At 37.6% G+C, this 12,732-nt stretch overlaps 1 protein-coding gene across 1 annotated transcript; it reads left to right on the top strand.

Moving 5' to 3' along the window:
* The first annotated feature begins 390 nt into the window (after nucleotides 1–390).
* On the top strand, nucleotides 391–12,359 carry LOC122643728 (protein tesmin/TSO1-like CXC 3). Its single transcript, XM_043837319.1, has 10 exons — nucleotides 391–566; nucleotides 1,733–1,893; nucleotides 2,001–2,781; nucleotides 9,725–10,204; nucleotides 10,311–10,387; nucleotides 10,673–10,853; nucleotides 10,954–11,049; nucleotides 11,126–11,192; nucleotides 11,561–11,726; nucleotides 11,815–12,359. The coding sequence occupies exons 1-10, from the start codon at nucleotides 516–518 to the stop codon at nucleotides 12,185–12,187; spliced, it is 2,433 nt and encodes an 810-aa protein (XP_043693254.1). The 5' UTR covers nucleotides 391–515; the 3' UTR covers nucleotides 12,188–12,359.
* The last annotated feature ends 373 nt before the right edge of the window (nucleotides 12,360–12,732 follow it).

The following is a 12,732-nucleotide window of genomic DNA, read 5'->3' as shown; positions in this document are numbered from 1 at the left end:
TCAGATCCGAATCGAATACCCGGTTCCGTACCCAATTGAAACCTTAGCTCTGCCCAATGCTATTAGTGAATGCTTGGTTAAGGTCCAAGTGGAATCGTACAACTTGGAGCTTGTAGATATTGCTAGGATCTCTTCTAAATCAACTTTTGTAATTAGGGTTCTATCGTGTGCGTGTCAAACAGTTTGACGACATTCCACTCCTTGGTTCAACCTATACTCCTGGATTGTTTTGCTGGAAGGAAACAAAAAAAAAAAAAAGAGTAATGTACAGGTGTAGTGGTGACGTGGTTTGTTTGTTTATGTGGGTGTGACGTGTGGGTGGTGGTAACTGGTAGGGTCAGTTTTATACCCACGAGAAAATCTTCTCTTCCCGCCTTGGCACTCTTCTTGAATCTATCGTTTCGATAGTGGAAGCGAGAGTGAGAAAAAGTCTAAAAAGAAGTAGAGTCAGTTGCGCAAAGAGAGATGTAGAAGAGCTCTGGGCTCTTCGACCTTCACTCTCTTTCTTTCTCGGTATGGATACGCCGGAGAGAAACCAGATCGGCACTCCAATTTCCAAATTCGAGGTGAATTTGTCTTTCCGGTTGCCTTCAATTCCCTCTCTTTCTCTCTCGTTACTGTTCTTGACGAATGACGGTTTTCTATATTTCTTTTTGGATTTCCTCGGTCGATTTTGTGATGGTGTTTTTGCTTTGTCCGAAATTCTCTTTTCCTTTCTTCAGGTCTCCAGGCCCATGGAAGTATGGAACTGGACTGACTTCTGAGTGTTTATTATGATCCTTTTCCATGAGATTTTACATCACCGACATTTTTTTAATTTAAAAAAAATATGGTTTTTGGTGAATTGGACCCTAGATATCGTTCCTCCTGATGTTTTCCCAAAAAATTTCTGGTTTTTTTAGATGTTTTGGTGAATTGGGCGTTAGATATCATGCTGCATCTTGAAGAGTTGACCTTTGATGTCTCTGCATGTTTTTTTTTTAGTTTTCTAAGTATATCTCTATTTCCTCTCTGGCAATTTTTAGTCGGATTAGGGTTTCGTGTTCGTAGTGTGGAATGCATTTCCGTTCTATTTCCGTGATGTGCTTGAGGATTTCTTGCGCTCTTTAATTTTGGATGGTTTAGGCTCTGATTCCAGGTAGGTTATCTTTCCTTTGGAGAAGTTGTGGTCATGCATCCTAATTCGCCAACCCATTTGGCGTTACATTTTTTCAATATCTCTTTGTTTTTCTAAATATAAATAAGGAAATTTTCATGTCCCAGAAATGACATCTCACCCCCCCCCTCCTCCTCCTCCTCCTCCTCCTCGTGACTTTCAACTTTTTTAGTACTACCCGTCTAATGAAGTTTTTAAGCTTGAGGTTTCTGCTTCTCTTCAGACTTCAGTTGATGTTGTAATTTTTCTCTTGCTTTCGCTCCCCTATCTTTCACCCATTATTTTGGGTAATGCAGATCTGGCGGTACCCATATTTATCTTTCCATTTCTGGTTCTAAGTTAATTTACCAAAAATTTATGTTAGTTCCATCCTTGACTTATAAAATTTGACCTAATCGTATAAACTTTCTTACCTGCAGATCCAGTTTAGTTATAGGCCTATTTTTTTGTGCACATTATTATTCACCATCATATTTTTTTTTCTTTATTTTTGTTATTCTCTGTTTCTGGTGATGGTTTCCTCTTTCTTTGAAAGTCTTGTGACTTTGCCATAAGAATGCTTATGTTCACTTGCAGGACTCTCCTGTCTTTCATTATATCAACAACCTTTCTCCTATTAAACCTGTTAAGTCTATACATATAGCTCAAACATTCAATTCACTCACTTTTGCGTCGGTACCATCCGTGTTTACTTCGCCACATGCCATTTCACACAAGGAGCGTAGATTTTTAAGAAGGTGACTCCTGCTTCATTTCATATTCATGCACTTTGAAAACTAATGTGCCTCAGTTTTATATATATATTAAGTGTTTCATAACTTTTTTCTTTGTTCTCACTTCTCAGGCATCATTTATCAGAGCTGTCAAAGCCTGATTTTTCTGGTAATGGAAATGAAGGCAATACTAGCATGGGAGTTTTGGATTCTGTTCAACTCCCCGATAGCTCTGCACTGCAGGAAAGTTTTGATCCAGGGAGTTCTATTACAGAAGTTAGTGTGCCATCTAGCGAGCCCCCAAATCTGGCTATTGAGCTGCCAAGTAATTTGAAGTATGACTATGGTAGCCCTGATTGTAACCCAACGCCTTCCCATGGAATTAATATGGACCCTCTGCCAGAGATCACTGCAACACCAGCATCACTTGTTCATTTTGGTCAAGAGGTCTCAGAAGAAAGACAGCATTCATTTGAAAGTAAAGTAGAAATACAGGGGATTTGTCAGGTCTATGAAAACAAAGATGAAGGGGCCGGATGTGATTGGGAAAATTTGATTTCTAATGCTTCTGATCTGTTAATTTTTGACGCTTCCGTCGATGCAGGGGCTCCAAAGGAGCAGAGCCTGGAATTAGTTCATCATGAGATTGGTTCCTTTGCTTCTCTTGGGTCAAAGCTCCTACATGGTAGTACTGATGACTTGCAGAAAACACAGCCCATGGGTTTGGCTGGCTCTTGGGAAGAACATGAAATGGAGGATACCGAGTCTCGATCAGAAGCAGTTAGGGAGCAGAAGGAAATGGATAAAACTCTACATGTCTCATCCAGTTCTTTTTCAATTGAGCAAATGAATAGTGGTCCAAGTGAGGGAATTGATGAGAAAGCTGAAAAGTATATTTCAGTTAGTGGCAAGGTAAATGTTTTGAGCTTTTCTTTCTTTTTTAAACAATTCATTTTACTTTATGAATCTGTCTGTATGAGTGGATAGGAATTTACTAACAATTTATTCTCCATGTGTCGTCTTGGTTCAAAGTTTTTATTTCTTTCATGAATCAACAACTGCCAATTTTTTATATTAGATAGCTACCCTGATTCAAGCTGACATGTCTTTCACTCTGATGGTCATCCTTTCAAGTGTCAGATTATGTTATGAATTTAAAGTTTTTTTGTTAATTTCATTTACACTTGCTAGTTTATGGGTGTACTATGCACGGTAGTTTTGGTTACCCATGTCATTGAATACTAAAATGGTAGAAGGAAAATTATGCATATAGGAATTTAGGTTTCTTGCTTTCGGAATGGTCACTGGATGCGTATGGTGCTTATTCAATTTTTTTGTGAAACTTCATGTTAAGGTTCCATCACTTCCATGATATCCAATCAATTTTTGTGTCTTCCACAGGATTTCCATGGGCTTCCATAACTGCTATGAAGTATGTGCTCTTCTTTGGGGTCTAAAGTTCATCCTTAACTGAAGTGTAGAACTGAGGCTTAGAACCTAGGTTAGTTAACAAATATGTAGGAAATTGAATGGTTAATTGTTTGTGTCATTTTTTTTTGTATTTTTTGTCTTAAAATGCCGCAAAGAATCTTCAGATTTATGGTTTAATTTGATGTCCACTTTCCAATTTTGTGTTTAAATCCAGTTGTAGAACCTTTGACATCATGGTCCTAGGTTTTGATACCATTATTTTCTCCCTTCTCCCTTCTCCTTGATTGTGATTACTGGTTTTGGTTTCTGATATTGTCACATGGTATCAAAGCAATCTTAATCAGTACCTGCAATCACCAATAATACTGTTTTGAGAGATTCTGTTTGAATTTCTCTCTTGTGGTATGCAGCCACGCTGCAATTTTCTACAATGAAGACCTAGTTTATATCAATAGAAAACTAGTGTTCTCTTTGGTAATGCTATCTACATGAAGACTACTGCTTGCAACAGATTCTCCATGGAGTTATTTGTCTATTTACATCAGGTTTATTGAAGTTCTATCGTTGCAGGACCTGTTTCATGTCCTTTTTGTTGACTGAATCGATCCTTCTTGGTACTCTCAATCTGACCATTATTTTTACTTGAATTTTTAGGGCTGTATTGAGCCATCAACTGTGAACACTCGATACCTAGTTGAAGATTGATCAGAGTTTTTTTTTTAATCTCATTGAAGAAGCTCAAGCTCCTCACTCTATTGCTGGTGGTACCCTGTTTTGGGTATTGTTTACAAAATTTCTTTTTGAAATTAATCTGAATCTTGCCATCATATTCAGATTTCCTTCTAGGGCTTTATTCCACTTCTTTGGAAGGTCCTTTGACCTTGATTTGTAGGCGATCTGCCTCTCGGATTGGAAGTAATTTTTAATCACCCAAAATTTGGGTGTTTTAAATTCAGAGTTGAATATATTGATTACTGGTTGCTCGATTCTCATTAAATCAGTGTCAGATTGTGGGGTTTTCTTCCTCGGTTGCTTTACTATATATCTTCAGGCTTAGAGATCGATACAACATTGTCTACTTCAATTTTCGGGGGCTGGCCAGAATTCTGTCTTCTTGATTTTATTGATTTCCCCTTGTGTTATTCTGCTGTGCATGATGACTGGTCCCAAAGCTTCTACTTACAGTGTTAATGTCCAGATCACTACTATCAAACTCAATGGAGTTAATAGTTATCTATTATGGGCCTGAGTAGTTAAGGTCTACATTCATGCTAAAAGGAAGATGAAGTATCTCACATCTGAAATACCTTTTGATGATCCCAATGATTCTTTTGATGTCAAAGCCTATGAGGAGTGGATGCGTGAGAATGCAACTCCTCTCATATGGTTGTGGAACAATATAGATCCAGCTATTGTGGCAAATATTCTATTCCACATCACTGCAAAAAGAGTTTGGGATGACTTGAAGGAAGGCTTCTCCAAAGAGAATAATATGTCCCGTATATATGACCTGTATGATAAAAATTTTAATTTCAAATAGGAGGACAAGTCTTCGAATGAGTACTTCAGTGCTTTCAAGGGTATGTATGAGGATCTCAATATTCATCAATTGGGCAACCTCTTAACAATCTTTCCTGTTATAGTTGTTGTTAGCAAGTTGAAATTGAGTCCAATTTTATTTCAGTTTTAGAGTTTGAATAGGTTTGGTTTCTTGTTACAACTTTTAAATAGGTGCATGTAGTCCATTGTTGGACAAATTGTGATTTTAGAATTGGAATGAAGTTTTAAAAACATTGCTGCCAAGAGCTGTGGTGCACATCTCTCGTTCTTCTCCTCTCAATTCTGATCTTGTCTCAGGTTCTTCTTTCTAAGAACTGAACTCTTCTTTAAATTTCTGTTACCCTCTTCCTTTCCTTCTCATTTCTTTATTATTGTTCTCCATATTATTATATTGACGGTAGTTGCTGGTTTGACGGAGTTTATAGAACTCCATTACTTAACTCAGAATCTAATACCTCCTCCTATAATCAAGGGTAATTTAACTTAATGATTTTGAGAGCAGAGCACGAGAGCTTACCCATTGTGAGCACCAGGTTGGTGCAGGAATTTTGTTTTCTATTCCACCATCGTATTTGAGTTGCAGGTTTTATTTCTTTAATTTTCGAACTCTTGGAGTGGTACTTGTCGGATTCAGCAGGATTGAGTGAAACGATCAAACACCTAAAATTTCAGGTCGATCTATGGTTGGTGAACGAGTTATCTCTAAATATCTGAAACTTGTCTTCCGCCTCCTAGGTTAGTCTTGAGGTTGAAGACAACCTTAACCCCCAAGTCGTGGGTTTTGCTTTAAAGCCTTTAATCCTTTACTTTCCAATACTGCTCCTTTCTTCCCATCTTAATCTGTTTAGTTCTTAGTTACCTTTTGCTTCCAAGTCTGCTCTTGAAAAATAATTACTTACCCCTGTTATGTCCTCTCTCCTTTATCTCCTAATTTAACCCTTGGGAAATTTTTGTTATTACAAGATTGCCATTCCCTTTTATTGCTAGGATTTTTGTTGAATTGGGTGGGTCCATAGCGAACCCTGGGATTGCATCACTTCCAGTCCGTGAATTATTGATTTTGGTGCTTTTACCCATATGACTGGTAAGTTAGAATTGTTCTCTTCTTTATAGAAAGTTCATAACCCTTAACCTGTAATTCTTGTTAATGGGTCCTCTACCCCTGTGATTGGTCATGAAACGGTTTCACCTACTACATCCATGACTTTGTCCTTTGTCCTTCATGTACCACAATTACCTTTATGTCTTTTATCAGCTAGTCAACTTACTAAATCTCTTAACTGTTCTGTTTCCTTCTATCCATCTTATTGTGTTTTTTAGGACCTTCAGGTAAGGAGGACGGCTGGTGGAGGGCTTGAGCAGGTTGGACTCTACAATTTGAATTGGGTTGGACCCTTTACTGTTGCTACTACTACTTTGGGTGGCCTTTCCCCTATTTAGTGGCACTTTCGATTGGGGCATCTATCATTATTTAGACTTTAGCATATGGTTCCTAGTTGCGAATTTGTGTCTTGCTTTGAGTGTGAAGCATGTGAACTCGAGAAGTTATCATCGATCATCTTTTCCATCTTGTAGTACATCTAGAAATCCTTTATTTTCTTGTATATTTGATATTTGGTGCCCCCGCCGTGTCAAAAAATAGATTAGGTTTTTCTTATTTTATTACTTTTGTGGACGATTATTCTCATTTGACATTGGTGTATTTGCTAAAAGATCATTTAAAGTTTTTTCCCTATTTTTAAAGATTTTTGTAATGAAATAAAGACTTAGTTTGATGCTTCTATTAAAGTTTTTTATTATGATAAAACACAACATGAGATATTTGACTTTTGTTCAACTCATGGTATGGTTCTTCAAAAGAGTTGTTCTTATACACCCCAACAAAATGGGGTTGCTAAATGAAAAAAATGGACATTTATTGGAGATTGTTCAGTGTCTGATGATTCATATGCATGTTTCCAAACATTTTTTGGTGTGATGCCGTTCTTACCGCTTTTATTTAACCGAATGCCCTCTTCTGTACTAGCTAATGATTTACCATTTTCTATTTTGTTTCCAAAATCTCCTTTATTTAGCCTCGAGTTTTTGGATGTCTATGCTTTGTTCATAATTTATAAACTCCCATTGATAAAATTGTCTCTCAAAATTGTCAAGTATGTTTTTTCTGGTTACTCTAGAACTCAAAAAGGGTACAAGTGTTATGATCCTCTTACTTATCGCAGTTTGTCAATGCCGATGTTACATTTTTTTAAAATACTTCATCCTTTTCCCCTCCTGCAACTAGCTCTTCTCCTGACACAAATGTTGTTCGTGCAACTCTTATTCCTACTCTTGTGCCTTTTGATGATACTCCAGCTGCTACATCGTTTGCTCAACTAAAAGTGTATCATTGGCGTAAGAGGGCAGTGCAATCTACTTTGGTTCTTCTTGCTTCCCAGCACACCACAAGGTCTGAATCTCCAGTTGAAGCTCTTACTTCCTCCTCGTCTCCTGCTTATTTACTAGTTTCTCTTTGCAAAGGTACTCATTCTTATACTCCGAAGTCCATGAGTGCTTATCCTATACAATTTCTTTTTATCTCACCTTCTATCTCCTTTACATAACTTTGCTTTCTCATTATCTACCAACTCCATTCCTAAAACCCATCATGAGGCTTTATCTCATCTTGGGTGGAAAATGGCTATGGAAACGGAAATGAATGCCTTTATTTTTCACTACATATGGAGCTTGGTGGACTTGCCCCCCAAGTAAGGATCTTGTGAGGTGTCGTTGGGTGTACACCATAATGTACAACCTAGATGGTTTAGTTAAATGGCGTAAGGCATGTCTGATTGAGAAGGGTTATACTTAGACCTATGGTGTGGATTATTTTGAGACCTTCTAACATGTTGCTCGTTTTAATTTGGTCTTTGTACTTATCTCTTTAGCTGTAAATTTAAACTGACTTCTATATTAGTTGGATATAAAAAATGCCTTCTTATATGGTGATCTCTATGAGTGTACATGGAGCAACGTCTAGGGTATGTTACTTAAGGGGAGAATGCTCACTGAGTTTTGTAAGCTACACAAGACAATTTATTGTTTAAAACAGTCACCTCACCTGGTTTGACGAGTTCTGTTCAACTGTTACTCGGTGCGGATTCTCACAATATTATTCTGATCACTCTACATTTGTTCGGCGTTGGGATTCTAGAGTGGTAGTTTTGGTTTTGTAAGTCGATGACATTATCATATCTAGGGATGATGTATCTGGGATTACAAAGGTAAAAAACCTTATCTGCATCAGCATTTCAGATGAAAGACTTGGGTGTCCTTAAGTATTTTCTTGGTATTGAGGTGCTAAGAAGTAAGAAAGGTATTAGTCTATCATAGAGAAAATATGTGTTAGACCTCTTGTCCGAGACTGATATGGTTGCTTCTAAACGAGTTAGGAAACTCATTTATCTAAGTATGTAACTGTTACTAGATTTAACATATCTTTTGTTATTGGTGTTATTAGCCAGTTTATGCAATCACATAAGAAGCTTCGTTGGGCGGTAGCGTTTTGTATCTTAAAGTGTCTGAAGGGGGTTTCATGAAACTCATTAATTGACCTCATGAGTATGTTGATTTAGTCGGATATTCTGATGCACACTGGGCTGGTACTGAAAGTGATAGGAGATCTACTTCAAATTATTGTATGTTTATTGGTAGCAATCTTGTTACTTGGAGAAGCAAGAAACAAACAACTGCGGCTAGATCCAGTGCTGAGGTAGAGTATAGGACTATGGCTCATACTGCAGCCGAATTGATGTTGTTGAAGTTACTGTTTCAAGAGTTGGGTTTTCTGGTTACTAAACCTATGAAGATGTTCTGTGATAATCAAGATGCTATCTACATTGCCTGCAACCCGGTGTTTCATGGAAGGACCAAACACATTGAAGTTGACCGTCATTTTGTTAGCAATGCCGTTATGAGGAAATTGATTGTTACTCCATTTGTTTCTTCTACAGATCTGCTGGGTGATATGTTTACCAAGTCTCTGTTTAATTCTGCTATCCAGAAAAACAATTCCAAGTTGGGCATGGATGATTTATATGCTCCAACTTGAGGGGGAGTGTTAAGATATGTACCATAGGGGTATTATTGTCAAACCCCTATGTAATTTTCATTAAACATGATAACTGGATTGTTGTTAGAGTTAGTATTTATGTTTAATTGTTTTCTAGTTATTGCTAAGGTTTATTAGGTTTCCACTACCGCAAGTACTGAAGAGTTTCTAGTTCTTGCGGTGTAGTAATTGATAACTTATATATACAATGTGTCAATGTAAGGGGACTGCCGATAGCCATTGACTGCTATATCTTTTTTGGTAGTCTCTTGTCTTCTTCTCTCTTCTCCTTGATTGTGATTACTGGTTTTAGCTTTTGATATTGTCACAGCTTCTAAATCATTGACATTCTCTTTAAGGTTGTCTGCAAAGAAACTGTTTTATATGTTATTTCATTAACAAATATTGACGATTGGTTTTTTCTCCCTGTTAAGTAATTCCTGTGGAAGTCAGTATGGAACCATGCAGATTCTGTCCAAGGTGACCTGCAATATGATAATCTTTAGTAACTGGCTAGAAAGTGTTTTATATGGAATCAAGGGATACTTTTATGGGCATCTTGAATTCTCTATTGAAGGGAATAGAATAAGTCCGTAACGAGTGTTGTCTGTATTCTACGTCCTGATGTTCCTTGTGCCCCCCTCTCCCTCAAAAAGAAAAACGAATTAAGTCATCTTGAAATTAGAGTCTTTGAACTGATTAATTTTTAGCTGGCCGTTAGGTTGTTTATTAATTGCAGTGATAAATTAATTGGTTTAATCTGTTTTTTTGTAGCCTGACGCACAGCATCAACGTGTTATGAGAAGGCGCTGTCTAGTATTTGAGATGGCAGGAGCTCAAAAAAAGAACTTGGGTGATGATTCTAAAAGTAGTTCTTCAGTCTCATCTCATTCTGATGTAGAAGCTTCTGATGATAAACAATTGGTTCCTATAAAGCCTGGAAATAACTCTTCACCATGCATGCTACCGGGTATCGGTTTGCACTTGAATGCCCTTGCAACTACTTCAAAGGATTGTGGAGTTAAGCATGAAACTTTGACTTCTGGAGGGCAAATAATATGCATGAGAAGTTCCATTACTTCTTTCCACTCTGTCGCATCTGGTCAGATAACTCTGACTAAATCTTTGGGTCTGAATTCTATGGGAATAGAAATAGGTCCAGCTGACAATGGAAGTTTGCTTATGCAAGATGCTTCCCAGGCATCTACATTTGGAGCTAATGAAGAGTTTAACCCTAGTAGCCCAAAAAAGAGGTGTGGATAACTTATTATTATTTTTTTTTGGTGGAATTACTGTTTCATAATGTCTTTTTGCTACTGGATTCACTTTTTTATGGAGTTTTTGATGTTTCATAATATGCAGGTGCAAGTTGGAAAATGTTGGAGAAAGTGAAGCATGCAAGCGTTGCAACTGTAAGAAGTCGAAATGCTTGAAGCTGTAAGTTCGTAAATTTTCATAGGATTGCATACTTAGTCATGGTATTCTAATTCAATGCAGACTATACAATATTAATTCTGCTAGTTATGAGATCATCTGGTTATTTCCTTTTTTTAATGTCAAATGTTATTGTTACATCTAGGCTTGCCACTGGTATTTTATAAATTTGGCATTTGTAATTTTTTGCTGTCTTATCAATGTCTGAATTAAGTGAACTTAGAAGTTGCCCCCACCCTCTTTCTTAGGATGTGCTCATTGTTTAACTAGGCAAAAATTTCTATGCAGTTACTGTGAATGCTTTGCTGCCGGTGTGTATTGTGTAGAGCCTTGTTCATGTCAAGAATGCTTTAACAAGCCTATCCATGAAGATACTGTTCTGGCAACTCGCAAACAGATTGAATCCCGCAACCCGCTTGCATTTGCACCCAAAGTGATTAGAAGCTCTGAGCCTGTTTTGGAAATTGGGGTTGGAAATCTCAACCTTTTTCATTCTATTTCTGAAAAAGTTTCTAACTTGGCAAATTTGAGTCGATCTGACAATTGAGGATTTGTTTTTAACCTTGCAGGATGATTTCAACAAAACTCCAGCTTCTGCCCGGCATAAAAGAGGATGCAATTGCAAGAAATCCAGTTGTTTAAAGAAATACTGTGAATGTTATCAGGTTCTGCCCGTTAACTCATTCTGTTTGCTTTCTATTTAGTATGTCATTGACTCAGGTATGTTGGCTTCTCTTTTAGGGGGGCGTTGGATGTTCAATCAACTGCAGATGTGAAGGGTGCAAGAATACATTTGGCAGAAAGGATGGTGAGTGTTTGTTTGATGTATCCCACTTGTCTATAAATATGAAATAGGGAATTCCAGAAGCCTCCCCCAAACCCCTCATTAAATTCTTAAGTGTAGAATGTTCCAATGTTTTCACTCTTTTTCATTCTAAATTGATTACTATGTCGTCTTCTTTTGGGAAAAATTGATTAGTTTCCTTTTTCCCAACAATTTTGGGTTCAATCCAAGATTGGTTACCCAAATCCAGTACATTCTGAAGGTTTTGTCACATCTCCGGATACTCTCTTCCATCTCTTTTTCCCGTTTTCCCTATTTAGTATTGCATGTGGTTATTTCCCTAGTTGTAGTTAATCCATTTCCTTTCATATTTTCCTTCTTTTGGAATGCAGGATTTGTTCCATTAGGAATTGAAGAAGCAGAACCCGAAGAGGAAGAAACAGAAACCTGTGAAAATAATGGGCCAAATAGAAGTGTACAGAATAATGAAGTCCAGAAGGATGAAGAGAGATATTCAGACTCTGTTCTGCCAATTACGCCATCTTTCCAGATTTGCAGGTTTGGGTTTTAAATTAGTTGTTGGGTAGATTGGTTTCATTTTGTTTCGGGTGTCATGCTAAATATCAAACATTATCTTGTATCCCAGACCGCTGGTTCCACTGCCTTGTTCCTCTAGTAGGAAGCCACCAAGATCTGTACTTGTTGGCTCATCTCCTCGGCTACATTCCAACAGGAGACTAGGAAAATCAGATTTTATGCAGCCTCGATCCAAGTTTGAGAGACATTGTGAGACTGTTACAGAAGATGAAACCCCTGAGATCCTAAGAGGTGATTGTTCACCTATCAGTGGCATAAAGACCGTCTCTCCCAATCGTAAGCGGGTGTCACCTCCTCATAATGAATTTGGAATGTCTCCTGGTCGGCGGAGTGGGCGGAAGTTAATACTTCAATCCATCCCTTCATTCCCATCGCTCACCCCTCATCATGAAACCAGTGATTTTCCATTGAAGTTTGAATGAAGTGTGACATCTTAATTGTGGGGCAGGAAGTATTATTTTGTTTTAGTTATACGAGTAGTTGGCTTATCGTATGTGTATAATAATGGCGTTATCTTTGCACCTACATTGTAATATCCAGCTGCCTGTGTAAAAATCATCTGTTATTATATTCTGAAGAGCTTCATGTTTCCTTTGTTTATTTACTGGTTCTATACTGTTGTATCCCAAGTTTGATTCAAACATGCTCCACAGTCCAGAGCCTATGCAGCCTTTGGAATCAATATCAACCATAGACTCAGGAAGTTTACATGGGACTTTGGTTAGCTGGTTGCATCAAAGTCAGGGATTACATCTTTCACCCATCTTTAATTTTGCTCTTTTGCTATGTCTTTTTCAGAGGTCAAGGTGTTAGTATGAAAAGTGAATAATAGATTATTAGTGGGTTGTGGATCTGTGTGTTTATAATTACTGTAAGGGAAGCGAGCTTGCATTTGGCTACTATAAATTACATACATTCTTATTCTTGGGCTGCTATGCTTTGGGCAGTTGGAAGCTTGTTTGTACAT

The sequence above is a fragment of the Telopea speciosissima genome, chromosome 1 (assembly GCF_018873765.1).
Source record: "Telopea speciosissima isolate NSW1024214 ecotype Mountain lineage chromosome 1, Tspe_v1, whole genome shotgun sequence".
Lineage (NCBI taxonomy): Eukaryota > Viridiplantae > Streptophyta > Magnoliopsida > Proteales > Proteaceae > Telopea > Telopea speciosissima.
The sequence above is the reverse complement of the archived record's forward strand: the minus strand, read 5'-3'. Positions and strand labels throughout refer to the sequence as shown.